The sequence below is a fragment of the Eutrigla gurnardus genome, assembly GCF_963514095.1.
Source record: "Eutrigla gurnardus genome assembly, chromosome: 8".
Lineage (NCBI taxonomy): Eukaryota > Metazoa > Chordata > Actinopteri > Perciformes > Triglidae > Eutrigla > Eutrigla gurnardus.
Window position 1 is genome coordinate 16,164,873 of NC_139922.1, and position 17,741 is coordinate 16,182,613.

At 41.7% G+C, this 17,741-nt stretch overlaps 1 protein-coding gene across 1 annotated transcript in view; it reads left to right on the forward strand.

Moving 5' to 3' along the window:
• The window catches only part of LOC311017389 (forkhead box protein J3-like), a 47,441-nt gene that overhangs the window by 19,423 nt on the left and 10,277 nt on the right, over positions 1-17,741 (forward strand). The window contains exons 4-7 of the mRNA XM_084015688.1: positions 4,636-4,710; positions 7,701-7,784; positions 11,509-11,610; positions 14,703-14,858. Of these exons, the coding sequence (XP_083871814.1) occupies positions 4,636-4,710; positions 7,701-7,784; positions 11,509-11,610; positions 14,703-14,858 (417 nt within the window). The remainder of the gene's footprint in view (positions 1-4,635; positions 4,711-7,700; positions 7,785-11,508; positions 11,611-14,702; positions 14,859-17,741) is intronic.

Genomic DNA, 17,741 nt, shown 5'->3' on the forward strand with positions numbered 1-17,741 from the left:
AAATGAATGGATGCAGGTGCCTTCTGGTTTGCACTTAAAATGATGCATAGAGTGTCTTCGTTCATATGTACTCACATTCACACTCATTGTCAAATATCCATCCATCCACCTAATGTGTAAATAAAACTTGAATTAAATAATTATTAAATACTTAAGTTAATTGTTTCATTATTAATTATAATTGCAGAATTGTGTATTATAATATTAATTTAATAATCATTGATTTTATTGAAACACAAAGAATGATTAAATTAAATGAATCTCCAACACAATATCCGGATCTCTTTAGTTTTTCATAAAAATATAAATTAATTACATTTAAAAACATTTAAATTATACTTTTTATAATATGTCTGCTTAGTTAAACAGCTAAACTGCTTATAAAATGATTCATACCTTATTCAAATGAAATATCTTGACATAATATCATACTAGAAAGCAGAGTAAAAAACTGTTGCTCGATTGTTCACTTGAAGAGTGACAAATAGTCATGTTAAGTGTGTGTGTGTGTGTGTGTGTGTGTGTGTGTGTGTGTGTGTGTGTGTGTGTGTGTGTGTGTGTGTGTGTGTGTGTGTGTGTGTGTGTGTGTGTGTGTGTGTGTGTGTGTGTGTGTGTGTGCAGCTTATGGCTTTATATACGAAATTGGTCGTGTATGAAAAACACGAACATGGCAATTTGGCTGATTTCGCCGTAAGTTTGTCACTGCAGAATATATAGAAAGCAAACACCGATTTACGGCGTTAGATATTTTCCTGCAGTGGAAACGGCGAGTGTTTATAGAGAAAGAGAGAGAGTTGAACCAGTAGTCGTCTTCAGTGTCCTAACATTTCACACGCAGACACATGATGCCCGTGACTGTGCGATCCATCAGCTACTGGGCAGGAATGGCGTGGCCCCGGCAATAAGCTCATTAATCAGGTGGGGTGAGGAGTGGGTGGAAGGAGGACAGGTGGCTGAATCTCATTATCTTACTTCAGCACTGCTAATCTGTACATTTATTGATGATGTCAATTCCCATTCAGTGAGGGGATATTACTGTTTCCATAACATGCAGGAAAGGATGCAGTCGCACTGATGTATCCAGTGCGTACACACACACAAGCGGGCTGAGACCGACATTTTCCAGGATGAAGGTCTCCCTTCTCACGGCACAATTACACACAAACACACACACGTATACACACACAGTTTCCTTTTTGTACACGTATGCCCTTGAAGCTACGTGAGTGGTGAAAATGTGGGAGGGTTTTTTTTATTTTTATCATTGACCCGTGTATCGACATCACGCTACAAAGATAATAATGAATGTACTTAAATTATTATACTGTAAATGGAAAGTATTTAAAATCGGAATGGAAACGGACAGAAGCAACTGTAGTTGTTTCTGGTAATACAACTTATTAATTGGAATTGACGGGGACATTTTGTGAACAGAGGTATTCATTGTTTGTTTCACTCAAATACACCAGTGAGAACAGGAAAACACAAATATGATCATAACAAAAGTGATATATTCACGTTTGTCTATTGGTTGGTTGGTGCACCACTCGATCCAGACTGAAATATCTCAATATCTCCATGAAAGTTAAACGTGTACCTGCTGAACATCACCATGTTAGCATAGTCATTGCAACAATGTAAGCATGCTAATGTTAGCATACAGCTCAAAGTACCAATGTAGTGCCTCAGAGCTGCTAGCATGGCTATAGAGTCAAGTTTTAATTTATCTTGACTTATATTTTAATTATATTTTCAATAGAGCAGGGTTTTATCATTAAGGTCTCAGAGCAGAATGGACTTGTGCACCAAGTTGAATGCCAATACACACTGTGGGAAGATGTATGATTGGGATTAAATGAGTAATATAATGCTAAATAAATATTGCAACAAACCACCGAAAACACGTACAAATCTTCATTCTCCATAAGGCCACAGCTTATAACTCCACGCAGCAGGGAAAACATTTACCAACCTTCATGAAATTAACAAATTCAGGCAAATATGAGATTTTTCAACATCAGCATTGGTAACTTTTCGGTACACCGCCCCGGCCTTAACAGAAAACACACACGCCTGAAGGTGAAAAATGTGAGCATTGTGCAGACATTGCAGGTACGGCACAGGTGTGCAAAAAACTGCTTGGGTAATAAAAAAAAAACTAGTGTGTAAATAAAGAAGCGGAAGATAGAGGTTAGTGAAGTCGGAGCTGCCGCCGAAGTGATAGTCATACTCGATGTTAATGATCTGACAGATGTTTGCCTTTGTGTGCCGAGCTGGTGGCAGTCCTCCCTTGCCTTTCTCATCACCCGACTGTCACGCATTTCGTTGATGGACGGCCACATGCAGCCAGTGACCCGCTAAGTAGAGCAGCTGGAAACTGCTGGAGCTTTTCTCCAGGAGGAGAAGGGCGAAGGCAGAGGTGGTCGTGGCTGTTCTGGTATGCTAGAGACGGAGGGAGAAGTTGATGGTTATTGTAGGGGAAACAAAGTCGGTGTTGAGCAGCGAGAGCTCAAGAGAACGAGCAGAGAAATACCTCCCATCCCTCTGTCTTCTCCCCTCCTCCTCCCCAGTGGTATTAATTAGCAGCAGCAGATGAGTGGAGAACGAGAGCCTGAAGGGAGAACAGGTTCATGTCAGGTTAGCCTGCACTGTGGTGAGCCCTCTTTCACTCTCGCTCTTCCTCTCTTCCTTTACCTTTTTTTCACATGTACACAACACACACACAAACACACACACTAGGTGGTACACATTTTGGAAATGTCAGTTCATGGCCAAAATTATGAATTTCTTATATGCTTCAAAAGTGGCAGAGTGGTTGGAGTGTTGTTTCAGCTCTGCTGGAGTTTTCATGAAGCCCAATTTAACCTCATATTTTAGCTAAAACACGGCCGCTTCACATTATTCTAAATTGCATTCAACCCCCAGAGCTCCCCGGCCCGGGACCACTGACACCCTCGCCCCCTCCTCACAGCTCTGACATATTGTTGCCCCCAGCCTCGCTCCGTCTCGCGCTTCAACCGGCTGTTTTAATCAGCGGCTTCAGGTGCGTCTGATGCAACGGATACGCTTTAGTTTGGATCAATACGTCTGTCTTCATCTGCTGCATAGCAACTCATATTTCACAGGACCTGGTGAACAGTGGGCCACTAACGACCAAGACAGAAGCAACTGTAGCTCAGGCCAGACGAGGCAGAACCTGAACAGTGGAGAAGAGTACGGATGGCTGTTTTCTTGATATAGTCGTATGGCTGCATATGTAGGAGACTGACTGTCTACGTTGATTAATGTTAATGATTCCTCAATAATTTCTAATAGTCTTTACCAAGTGATCGTAGTTCTCCATTCGGATTTTGTGAGACTGTGGTGGATGGACCTCAGACCCTCTAGGGGGCTCCAGGGCTCTGCTCTCCAGAAACAAACAAATGTTGAGTCTATTTAAAGTTAAATGCATCACTGTGGAGTAAATTAAGTTTCTACATCCATTAAGAACGTTGTGCTCTTGAAAACATTTTAGTGCTTGTTCTAGCAGTAGTGGAATGTAATTAAGCACATTACTTAATTACAAAACAAAGTGAAAGTGTGAAGTTTGAAAACAGAATTTGGTGGGGTGGTTGGTGGTAGAGTGAGTGTTTAATTAATTTCTTTTGATGTTGCCAACATCAGTGCTAACTAATACCTCTCGTCTTTCACAATAAGGCTGTTTACACAATTTCAAGAAAATGGAATGTTAACATAATAAACCATTTTATTATAGGAGGAGTGATTTGAGGCCGAGGAAACATTTCAGCGAGTATGCTACGATTGTTTGGTTCAAGATGTGGTTCAAGATGTATGCTACTTTCGTGGTCATAGTCTCGACCCTCCTCCACTGTGATTGGACAGCTGGGTAGAAAGTGACCGTGACTAGCGCAGCGTTTTACCCAAAGTTGAACACTTTTCAGCTCTTGCAGCTACATGCAGCTCTCAGTGCAGAATAGACATTTGCAGCAATAGACGTCGCGCTGCTGGTGTTTGTAATGTAGTGTAAATACGAGGCACTCTCATTGCAAAGACTTAAAAAAAATAATAATAATTCTTCAGGAAAAAAAGCTTTGACCAAAAAAGGCCGTAAGCAGCCAGAGCTCGCTTCAGCAATGACTCCTGCTATTTTTAGAACAAGCCTGTTGGGGGTTCGACGTGTCACGTAGACACGCCCCCAAATCTCATTGTCTCGCTGCCTATCATCAATGAGCCGATGATGTCGATTTCCCCCAATGGATCATTTTATACTACTACTGCTACTATTACTAAAGTCTAGAACATGTAAACACACATTTTGTGTAGAAGATGTATTTTTTGATTCTCTCTCTCTATCTCGTGACCCCTCAGATCGATCTTGTGACCCATCACAGGACCCGTCCCTCGGTTGTGAACTACTTGTACAGAGGACAGAATATCTATCTCTCTCGTGGAAGTGCTGTTGCTATAAACATTTGAGACGGATCAGTTGATAGTATAATAACGTGACTGAAAATGTAATTTACTAGTTACAAAAAAAATGATTTACAGTGAAGTTACTCCAATAATTTTTTTGTCCTGTTTTTCTGTCTCTCCTGCCTCCTCCCCCCCTCTCTCCCTCTCTGTCTGTCTCTGCAGAATTCTATACGACACAACCTGTCCTTGAACAAGTGTTTTCTTAAAGTGCCTCGCTCCAAAGATGACCCTGGAAAAGTAAGTATTTCCTGAACAATGTGCTGCGGCTGAAAAGCTCAGCTTGAATTGCTGCGCGACGCACAATGAAAATGCATGCCTATTCCGGCGAGCTTACAAATACGGCGGCGACGACAGTGATTACTTTTCACATGTTTAGTCGGCCTTGTGTCGCATGTGTGCACACGCTCGTGCATTAGTGCGCCCAAACGCCGCGCTCACCTGTTCACGATTCTTTCACACGCGCACAGTGTCTGAACTTAAAAGCAATTTGTAGCTCCATAACCGTCTGAATGCCTAATGCTGCTCTCTCTGTTTTCTGTGGCTCTTCCAATATTGATTCTGCCAAGTAATAATGTGGTACAGAGAGTAATGAATAATAAGTATATGTAGGTACACTCCTTCAGAAGCAAGGCTGTTCACGCATCGGTTATGCTTTATTAGGCCCTGTTTCTCACTCTCTCTCTCTCTCTCTCTCTCTCTCTCTCTCTCTCTCTCTCACTCACACACACACACACACACACACACACACACACACACACACACACACACACACACACACACACACACAACCCGAGGAAGCATTGATATGTTTCACCACTGCTGCTGCTGTGGTTAGGAAGCAGAGTTGCCGTGGCCACTTCAGCAGCACCAGTTTGAAAACAACAATTTGTCCGCTCCTTGTTTGTGCTGAATCGAAGGAATTGCTCAGACGGAGAGAAAGTATATAATTACAGTTGATCACTGAAGCTCGCCCTTACAAGATATTTTAATAAAAGCTCAAATGCCTGCTTTTCAACTCGCCATCACGGGGTTAATGCGAGAAGCAATCCAGTCCACTTTTACAAAAAAAAAACAACAAAAAAAACACCAAGCCCAAAACTTTTCATTGTGTGCTCAAAACTCATTTTGGGGGGGGGGGGGGTTTGTTCAGGCTGCGGAGATTTGAGTCATTGAAAAATGAATTAAGGGGTAGAAGGTTTAAATAATTCAAACAAAATCCTTGGGCTTGAGTGGAGGCATAGTCTGCAAAGACACAAAGAGAGCGGCTCACCCCTGATTAGCCTGACTTGGACCTGACCAGCACCTTAATTCACACCGTGGATCGAAGTGGTCGATACCTCGGCGAGGGGGGAGGTCGGGTCATCTCTGTGTGGAGAAGTTGGATGTACAAGCTCTGTTTGAAGCCATAGAGAGAGGGTAGAAGCTAAATCATGCATGTGCTAGCGTTAATTGGCTCTGTACTGTTCACTGATGTGGGACTGAGAGACAGGGGGAGGAGGAGAGGGGAGGGGCGGGGGTGGGGGGGGCTGGATGTTCGGAGATGAGCCGTGTGTGTGTGTGTGTGTGTGTGTGTGTGTGTGTGTGTGTGTGTGTGTGTGTGTGTGTGTGTGTGTGTGTGTGTGTGTGTGTGTGTGTGTGTGTGTGTGTGGCCAAGATGAACCTCCTGCATTCTGTGTGCAGCGTTGGACCTCCCTGGGAGGAAAGAGGAAAAATGAAGAGGGGGGGGAACAGACCAGCAGGAAATCAAGGACCTAAAAGCAACTCTTTTCCTCCTCTCTCTCATTGATTGTCTTTATTTTGGACTCTGCTGTTTTTAACATTGTGTATCGAAAGGATTGCAGTGGATTTTCTGGGGAAACGAAGCAGGAGCATGCACCACAGGAAAACTACACTGATAGAGAACTGGAATAACAACAGATCCAACTACTGCGCTTTTTTCAGGTTTAGTGCCACTTGCTTCCCCCATTAAGACGTGGGGGAGGATATGAGACTATCCACAATATGTGGAGATAAATACATCGGAAGCTAATAGAAATGTAAAGAATAAAATGGATTTTACTCTTGCACACACAATAATGGGCCATGTCATAAGCTTGAATAGACTATATGTGTGTTTCAATCTACCACCCTAAACAATTATGTGACAAAAAAGTTGTTAAATCAAACTTTGAGTAATGACAGCACAGCCGAGGCATTATTTACAGTAATGATTCAAGGGTTGAAATTGTTTCCTCATACATACATATTGACATTAAACTGAGCTGGTCAGACACTGTCTGTGTTGTGTTTCTGAAGGAAATTAAATGTTGACGGTTTTACATGATGGTTTATCAGGCATGAGTTGGGGTGTATACTGTGTGTGTGTGTGTGTGTGTGTGTGTGTGTGTGTGTGTGTGTGTGTGTGTGTGTGTCTGTGTGTCTGTGTGTCTGTGTGTGGGGGGGGTTGTTTAAGGTCAAAAGGTCAGCCTATGTTTGGTGTTTTTGTAATCTAACAAGTGTCGAGTGACCAGTTAAGGATGCCGAGATGCTCCAAAGATGAATGTCTTCTGTGCTCACAGCTGTGTTTTTGCGTGTGTGATTCTTGTTCTTCATCTTGTAATCATTGTTTATACAATAACATTTTAGGTTTAATTTAATATATGTTGACTATTTAATAATTGATCAACTAAATACGTTTTTTTTAAATTAGTGGTTTGACAGGCTGCTGAGCTACCCTCATGTTCCTCCTAAAATATGTGCCATATTTAAAGGTAATTTTGAGTATTTAATTATATATGAAACACAAGTTTATCTACTTATTTGTCTTATTTAATTTATCAAATCTAAATTATGATTTGATGTAGTACAGCCCAACAGTAAAATTAAATTGTCTGATTTAGCAGCCGCTGGACCAGCTACAACAATAAAATATTGTATTTCTAACACTCTTTAACATGCAGAAATATATTTGTTTCTAATTTATTATATTTTCACAGTAGTAAACATTTAATCGCAATGAAACATTCTCCATATTTCCCCCTGCGGTGTTGCTATTTTATGGTTTAAGTCATTATTTGAGGAATTCATTTCCACCAATGACTCCTTTATTAAAGTGAGATTAAAAAAAAAGAATATGAAAAAGTACCTTAACCAACAGAGCGATCAAAAGCAGTGGAGGGATACACAAACAGAGAAGTTTCCATCAAACACAAGGCTAAACTCTGTGTTTTATTGGGGTCCCTCTCCAGGGTTCCTACTGGGCCATAGACACCAACCCTAAAGAAGACACAGTACCCAGCAGGCCAAAGAAGAGACCACGGTCTGGAGAAAGGGTGAGTATTCGAGTCATGCTCTATAAAATCCTGCTATTAACACTAGAGCATTGTTTTATAAACCTTAGACTGTGTCACTCAGTTAGTATTCAACTGACATCTCAGACAGACAAGTATAAAGTAAACGAAGACCTCAAGCTCTTGTTGTGCAAATTTTCTGCTGACACAAAACCATCTCACCTTACTTTGTTTGATGACACTGAGCTGGAAACTAAGTGGCATCAATCATGGCTGAAGTAACCCCTGTTGCTGCTTTGTACATTTGTGGAAGTCCTCAAAACGTTGTAAAGATAAACGCTGTCGTGTCTGGCTTCATGATCCGGAGGCACTCAGTGAATTTCACCGAGTCACAATATCTAGCAAGCCACACGTTGGCTGGTTCATGCAATTTTACATCTATTTGTGACCATTCGCATCATTGCATTGACTTTGTATGTCTGTATTGAAAGGGGCCTGGGATTATGTGCTACATTAGTAAGACCAAATCAAAAGCCAAGCGGATCTGGTGACAGCGGAAAGTATGGCCTAGAGATGATGTAACCACTCCCGAACAGCTTGATATATTGATTGTGTGCAGTGTTATGTAGAAGAGCATTAAATCTGCAGCTACATTGTTAGCTACCTACCTGACTGTGGTACAAACTAAGCCCTCTAGCTGAAAGATCTCTATCAGTCTAATTGTGTGTTATACAAGAAAAAATTGGGCTTGAATAGGACTGTGTAATTAAGTCTGCATTGCCACAAAAGTAGCAAAGACCTCAATAACATTGTGCACAGTTTCCACTGGCTGGGTTGAACAGGCAGGGATATCCTTGAAACCAGATTTGCTTAGTGCCATTTGAATGATATCGACACGCTTATTACCAGAACTCTCCTAGAAAATGTGCCTGTGTCGGATATGCACAGCCCTTCACCAGCACGTGCCATTTTCTATGTACCATGTGCCAAAAGAGAACCAGAGCTAATAGGCTCAATTAAACGAGGACAAATTCATATATTGTATATACATGTTAAAGTGGCAGTCCGTAAGATTTGAGATACGTTGCTTCTAGCGGCCTCTTTGGCGGTAGATGGAACTGCAGGCGAGCCTCTGGGACCTCATCTCCCTCACCAAACAGTGTCGACCATCTCTCATCTGTGTGATGCCTTCAAATGCTCCACACTGAAAGGAGGTCGTTTTCCCTCATTGGCGGTCACTTTGCTTCTTGATTACTTGCCCTTCTTCACTTCCATTAGTTTTTTGTTTCTTTTTCTTCTGACTCAAAGTTGAATGGTCTTCTTTCTCTGCCTGTTGATCCTCCATTGTGAGTCAGCAGTAATTAATTGTACCTGGCTGCGCCGGTCAAACACTTTAGGCTAGAGGGAGCCTGACTCAGCAGTTGGAAGTTACCGATTTCTGATTTACCGTGAAACGCAGCATACTTCCGTTAGTAGCTCCACCTGGGCAGACCAACCGCTGCTGACTGACGTAAAAAGATGAATTTTGCGCCGGAATGTCGCCACAGACACGGAGATCCTATTTCTGGGCAAAGTAGCAAGAACAAGCACTTTCCTTAGTGGGTCATGTGACCAATCACCATTGTTTTAACTCACTCTTTGATAGATATCATATTTGCTATGAAGAGATATAAAGGAGTAATGCCAACTTGAGCAATGAAGGAAGTTGCTCTCCCTCTGTCTGTGTTGTACTCGGAGCTTCTCTGGGCTTTGTTTACGTACCTTAGCCGTCGCCATGTTGAGAGCCATGTGGAGGCAATCCCTCAATCAGATAAGCTCTGAATTTGGAGTTCGGCACCTTTTTAAAGATGCTGCTGTAGCGTTTAGCTACTAGTTGTGGTTCCTTCAGCCAAGGTTGACCAGCTATATCAAGTGGGACTTTAAATTCCAGTATGCAGATACCGTTTTGTTTGTTGTTGCATACCGGAGATCCCTCTATCCAGCTGCTGACCCACGGAGGTTTTTCTGAATGTACGACTGTGTTTGTTGTTGCATTAACAACCTGCAGAGTCTTTCATCACGATGCAGCTCAGCTGGTCATCTCCTTGCTCTTCTCATCCCGTGTCTCTGCAACTGTTTGTGTATCTTGATCATTATCTTTCTCTGCGTCTGTTTGTCTGCCACTCTTTCCCCCTGTCTCTCCCGCTCCGCCCGTATCGCTGCTTTAGCCGTCTCCTCTCCAGGGATCTCAGGCAGGCGTGGAGCGGCAAAGTGCACAATCACAGTTGCTCATTGGAGGAAGAATTGAGGTAAAGGAGGAGGGGGTGATGAAAAGGGGGAACAATAGAAAGAAGTGTGAAAGAAAGGATGCAGAAAAAGAGACATCAAGTAAGAGAGAGTGGAGATGGAAAATCAAGCTGCAAGGGGAAGGAGGGGGGAAAGTAAGAGGAGTAAGACGGAGAGGAGGGGAGGAGAGTATTCTAGGCTTGTGTTCCAGTTAATTACCACAGAAGGCCCCGGGGCTGCCGTTAGACATATTTTCTTCACCGTTTTTTTATTTTTTATTACAAACATTAATTAATTCAGAGCCTTGTCATCTCGTCTTACATGGATGGGCCCTTCGACCCCTTTTCTTACGCCTCACTTGCACTGCTGGCAGACACACTGTGGGCTGTCACATGGGCTAAGGAGAAACAGGGAGGTTTTAAGTGTTAAGATTTATAGCAGTGTTACCGTCTGGGGGGGGGGGGAAGGTGGGCTAAATATGTCGTACTGTTTTCATTGGGGGTTGTGTTGCACCAAGGCTACACACTCAAAGTCTTTAACGTCTCCTGATGACAGCGGCTGTGCAAATGAAAAGATTTGAAGTTGGTAGCGAGGCTAAACGGCAGCTGCATAAATGCGTTGTGTAAATGTGTAGACGGGGAGTGTACACTTAGTTTAGTGGCTGCGTCTCTGGTGCCCTCAGCATAATCGCTCTCTTTAATTTCCTGTATGCCTCTCCGTCTGCTTCTCTACCTGTCCGTCACCACTCAATTATCTCTCCACCTATTCTCCCCGTTCTCTCCCCTTCTTCCACAAGCCGTCCTCACTCCTCTCTTCACCTCTCCGTTGTCTTCTTTTTAAGTGCCTCCACCGGGGAACCGGCAACCCGTTTCACTGGGAGTTTATCATAAATTAAAGATTGCATTGTTACCAACCAATCCTCTTACTGTAAGCAGTTTGGGAAGGCAGGCAAGCTGTCTTGAACCTTGAAAGGAGTCAGACAAGGGAAAAAATATTGTCCTCGTTTTATTTATATTTATTTTTTTGCCACTTTCGGGCGTCAATTTAGCCCCTCGACGGTGTTTGAGCAGTTCCTCGTGTCCCCACACTCGGTTAACCCTACTTTAGCTCTTTGAGGACAGCAGAAAACCAACTGCTGCTGAATACATTTTAAGTACTTGAATAATGCATGAGGGATGGGTTGATTTATCTTATCAAGTGCCAAGTGGTGTATCAACTTTTCAGGCTGTTTAAGTGTCCGGCAATTTAAATGAAGTGGGCCTCAACTGGTTCCCACAGTCGGAGCCCGAGGCATGCCGGTGATTCGGGAGGCTCAGTGCAGAATCGTGAACCTGCAGCGTTTAATTTCTCATAACATTTCTCATATTTAATTTCCTTCTTTATTTTTGAGGGAAAATGTGTGCACCTAGTTAAATTGACCGGCTTGATATGAGCATAAAGAAAACTAACTAACTAAAAGAAAAGAGTACCTCGTGCTCACTCCTCTGTCCTCTACTTTCAGGCATCAACTCCTTACAGCCTGGAGTCCGAGTCTCTGAGAATGGACTGCATTATGTCGGGAGGGGCGTCCCCCACTCTGGCCATCAATGCTGTAACTAACAAGGTACGACACCAGTTACTTACTTATGAAAGTTTGCTTTTATTAATGTCCGATTCACCAGTCGTTATTAAAAACAAAATACAGGTATAAAACAATCTAACAATGATGCCAAACACTTCCTGGTTCCTTGTTGTTTCCTGACATTCTGTACAAAAAAAGATCGACAGATTAATCAATTATGAAAATAATTGGTTGCATCCAGAGTTGAATTTGTGGAAAGGCACATTAATATACATTTCACATCACAAACATGAAACTGGCTTTTAAGTAGGTACTCTGACCTTAAAATGTTGATTTATATTTCCCAGCTGGGAATAGTTGCACCATATAGTTGAAAATAAGGTAAGCCGCAAAGTACATCTTGTTATTTAACACAGTGGAGAAATCTGATCATTGTACGCGTGTGTAGAAATGTTTATTTTATCATATTTTCAGGAAAAATAAAGTAATTATTTAGCCATTCAATTATTGGGTTCATAAGTTTTCTGTACAGATGCTAATGCTAATGTTAGCTACCAGGCTGATTAATCATTCTTAAAAGTTTATGGATGACTGCAAGTCTGAATCAGTCATGTTGCTCCTACATGCTCCTTAAGTGTTGGTGACGTGATTTTCTGGAGTGGGTGAGCCACGACTGGTTGACTTAGAGTAACTAAATACCAATAAGTGTGAGAGGCTGACATTCACTCCACATATTGTCCTTCAGGATCCACTAATAAAACAAACAGAAATTCAAATACTTGACGAAGCTCAGAAAGATGTTACTTAGTGGCCATTTTAGTCTCATGAATGTTAATTTCTTAAGGATGATTCTCAACGAAGGAATTAGTCAAGAAGACGTAGTCATTTGTACATACAGCTGAGAAAAGTGTGTCGAAGTCTGTTGAGGCTAGTAATAATTTACTGGATATCAGATGAAGTGGCAAGTTTCTCTTTGCCCATGATTGTCTGGATTACACATCTCAATACTGTTTAGCAGGTCCTCACTTTCACACACAGCTGTGTCTAATGACTCACACACAAGCTGAACTGGGTGCAACCATCTGTATGGGGGGGGTCAGAGATCAAGCTGAGACCGGGACCTCTGACGCCTATCTGATCGGCCACACACTCAGACACACACACACTCACACACACACACACAGAGACACACACACTCACACACACACACAGTGGTGACGTGTGCTACGTGACCTTTTCGTCTGACCCCGAGCAAAGCGAAACATTTGTCTGACAGCATTTGGCTGGGACGTGATGTGAAGGTCTGAACTTGACAGCTTCTCATTTATCCACTAAAATAATAAGCACTTGCTGGTTCCTACTTCTTTTTTTTAATGTGAAAGGTTGCAGCTGTTTGACTTGTAGGTTTGCCAGAAGAAATAGGCAAATGTCTTTGGGGGTTTTGGGAACTCGCATAGATAATAGATTGATGTAATCTGGAGATAATTACTATTTTAGCTAAACTACGTACTATAGTTAATTTGGTCTAGTTACCAACATACGACCTATGTATGACACAAAACAGTAGTTTGTACCAACACATTTTGCTCCATTATAGTTTGAACAATGCTGTTAATGTTTACTTAACAACCCTCAAGATTTCCCGTTTGTTCTCCCATATTTCTCCCGATTTCTGACAAAATTGTCTGATATCCGTTTCTGCTGGTACCAGCATGTATAAGCCCTCCCACTCTAGATCTACAGCTACACTAAAACATGTGCTCTCTCGAGATGGAGAGTAATCAGAAATAAATGGACAAATTTAAATAAAAGGGGAATGCATTTTGTTATAATTTTTTTTATCATCCATTTAAATTCACCAGACCGTAGAAAGCAATAATAATATTTCCGGGAGACGACTCCCAGACCCCCCAGTTCGACGTGCTTTCCCGTATGCATATTAGTTTTCACCAGTTCTGTTTTAATTGAGGGAAGACTTTCCTCGTCTCTGTCATCGCCATACATTCAGAAAATAGGATTCCGAGCAGCGAGAGGATGATCTTGATGATAATGATGCTGATGTCACCGATATCCGCCCACATCCAGACAGGTGGCGTCCTGCAGGCACAGCAGTGCATCAGAGCCTCTTTAATAACACATTTGCTCACTAATATTCTGTTTGCGTTTGAGAGTGCCTGTTCTCCTGAAAAAGACATTCCTATAAGATGATACCAGGAGCTAGTAGTTACAGTCATCAGTCATTAGATTCAGACATTGTAATGTTTTCAAACCTTCAAATCGTGAGGTGTGTGTGGCCATTATCGTTTTTTTTCCCTTTTCTTTTATAATGCATAAATATTAACTTTGAATGTTCTTGTAAACCACATAATAATTTAGTTGTTGTTACGATGGTAAAACAGCCAGGAGAATTACAGGTTCACCCAGATGGCACCAAATACACTAAAACATAACACATTCACATAAATTGTCTTTTTTCCTTTCACAAGATGCTCTACAGCATAGAGCGCCGCCCCAGAGAGCCTTTACGTTGTCTCACCCGAAGGCTATAATTTTACATTTGTCTATACAATTAAACGTAGCCTGGAGGTAATGCTGGCGCTCTGCTTCACAAGTACCGACAGTCAAAGACAAAACACAAGAAACACATCATTCGACGTAATCCTGAGGCATTTCTTTTAAAGGCTTTGTGATCTGTCACCACAAGACAATATACTGTATAGTACGCTTCCTTCTGAATCTGTGCCAAACTATCGGACAATAAAGACGTTTCCGAAGTTACCTGGTGGTTTCTGGGTCACGGCGTTTAATCAAAATCACCATGTGCAAGGGAGGAAGATCATCATTAGTTTAGGTTCTGTGCTGTCGGGCGGCAGGAGGACCAATTTGCATATACCGGCACTTTCATTTCCATATTTCCTCACGCGTTGTCTCGCAAGTTAATGGTGTGTGGTTAACTTCTTGAGGTGGACAGTGTACACTTTCGGGCTGGGAGTGAGTTGGCAAATGGACAAAATGAAGGAGAGGAACGATAAAATAATGAATGAATGAATGTGGAGCATTGCTTCAACATTTTGGCCCTGTGTAATTGCATTTATCACATATTTAACACAGATTTGGTGTGTGTGTGTCTATAGGTAGCTCTGTACAGCCCCGAGGCAGAAGGCAGTGAGAGTCCTGGGAGTCTGGGCAGCCTGAGCAACAGTCTCTCGGAGCAGAGTTTGGCGTCCGTCAACCTTAACAACCTGAACACCGCCGTCAGCAGCGGCAGCAACGTACACAGCTACACACCAGTAAGACCCTTTTCTTCATTTTGGGTTAACCCTCTAATGATCGCTGTGAGAGCATTTCTCTTTTCTTATGTCTGTCTGTACACGGACAACAGCTGAGCCGACGCCGCTACAGACTCTTTTTTAAGAACACGTCAGCGCTGCTTTCTCCCACTTTCCCTTTTTTTCAAATCTTAAACTGTTAAACCACGAACATTCAAACTAACTCAAACAGTAACCGGTTCAGACACACTCAGTCGGTACAGAAGGTGTCTGCTGCAAACCATCTATAATACACTGCTGAAACACTGTTTCACATTCATAGAAAATCTATATTTTCAGTTGGGTTTTGCCAACGTTATGTTAATGTTACGACATTAATTACATTAATTTGTACAGTATGAGTACAGTTCAGCAGATGGCATGAACAGACATATCTTTTTAACCAAATCATAGATTTTAGTCGTGCTCCCTTAATAAATAATAATTATTATTTTTTGCAAATTTGACATTTTGTTGCTGTTCTCTGAAATAATATATCATATATTCTGGTTCCCAAACCAATTAAATTGCCAACACCTTTAACGATTTGTATATGTATCTTTATATTTCTTTTCAGAGGTGTGGAAATGCAATTAAAATATGCTGGTTGATTTTAAACTCTGTTGCTTGTTGTTGAATGTCGCATTCATGTGCGCCGCTGCTGAATTGAATTTTGTTTTGCCACCGACTATCAATATAGTTTGCAGCCCCTCAAGGTCGTCCAGCACAAATAAATTCTAAACCTGTGGGAAATACTGATGTTCTTTCATAGAAGTGCCTCTGACTTGAAAAATGAAACAGCAGGAAACATATGAGTCATTCCTTTTTGTGTTGACAGTTCACCTTTACCGTCTCTGATGCATATGAATTATGATGCCTGACCACTCCAGTAACCGATTTGAGACAAAATCATATACAATGAAATGCTGATTAATTCTCTTAGCCTGCAATTACAATCTTACATTTTCCCGTCTCTGTGCCATTTACCACACACACACACACACACACACACACACACACACACACACACACACACACACACACCGCTGTTTAAATGAGTCCACTTCCTTTTAAATAGAGTGTGTGTGTCTGTGTGAGGTCATAATAAGTTTCTTTTTTACGAAGGAAGGACAGGGACTAGATTAGCCCGGCCCTTCTGTCAGGAAGTAGTCTGTACCACACTGACCAATTTAGATTTAGAACAAAATATTTAATGGGAACAACAAACGGTTCATCACCACCTGAATAGTCCATGACATGACAAGACTAGAAAATAATACCAGTGATCTCACCTCTTAAATTGAAATAAGATACAATTATACAATTAATAATTATACAATTAATTAAAGATACAACAAGGTTTTTCCTAAAAAGCTGGTTGAACCTTTTCATTTTAGCTTTCTTCTTATGGCACCCTCTTTCATTTGTCATTCCACCCGAGTATGCTTCTTTTTCATTTGAAGATCCTTTTAGTTCTTTTTTCATTTTATTCAATATTACTCAATACTGCTTCAACAGCTTGATTTTCCCATTGTGACCATTAACGTTCCATGTAATTGCGGGGACTCTTATGTTCAGTCCTTTTTAAACCAATATGTAAATATAATACAATTTTAAAGGCCACTCTTGGCCGAAAAACATTTGGCCGAATAATTACAGGAGAGCTGAAAAGTCCCCACTCTTTCTCATTATGTCCCGCCTTGTAACAGCTGCTCACCTTTTTACCATCAATCACTTTCCCCCACTCACCTCCCACCTGCATTAGCAAAGGTCAGCGCAATCTCATCTCGTTAACCTCTCATTTCTAGAGGCCGTCTTTTGTTTTCCTCCTCCCCTGCATCGCCTCCTCCAGCCAATCGCCCTCCTCCTCCAGCGCTTCAGACCTCATCTGTGGTCTGGTCCAGGGGGATCAGGGTTAGTTCTGCCTCATTACCTGGCAAAGGTGATACCCTCCCTAACTGACAGTGATTGCTAGTGGCATCGCTGGCAGAGATCTCAAAGACACAGAAAAAGTAGACGGAGAGGCAGCCATTACTGGGTGGAGGTAGATGTGTGGGGGGAGGTTTCACGCCAAGTTGGCTTATATTTGCAGAGGCACACTGATCGCAGCAAATTGCTTATGTTTGCTGTGTGGATGGTGAGTAAGATGACAGCTGGGATGGGATGATTGAGGGTAGAAGGAGCCGGGCCGCATTCACAATATGAGACGGCAAATTGGGGCTGTGGATTTTTGTGTTTGTGGGCTGGTGTTTGAAGGAAATTAGTGCAAGCCTAAGATTTCCTTTTTAAATGTGTGAAATTGAATTTGGTATGATAATCATAGTAAATTAAATCAAGAAATAATTTGCAGAAGGAATTAATGTGAAAATTGAATTTGAATGGCACAATTGGAAAATAAATAACATTTTCTGAAACTAAATGCGGTAAGTATTGAATGTTGCTTTTCATCTATTTTATGATGCAGCTCCTCCCAATTGAAAATCAGCTTCTCAATTTAGATTCAGCTCTAGAAAAACATTTTACAAGCAGATGCTTTTTTTGTAGGATTTTTACTTGTTCCATATATCATTGAATCCTACTGTATATGTTCTTGTCCTATCTCTAACACCTCCACACCCTTTTATATTAGCATTTAGGTGTTGTATTTCAAATCCAGTATATGTTCGTTAAATGTTGTAAAACATGCAACATGAAAACCTTTATTGGGTGTCATGACTGAACACCAGAGATGTGCACCGTGACATATTTTATATGCCAACGTGGTGCTTTAATGGATGATGTTGCATTTTGTTTCGTTGAAGGTGAACAAGGATCACATTTTCACTTGACGACCCGCTCGTTTTCCCCCGGTGACTCCCATTGTAC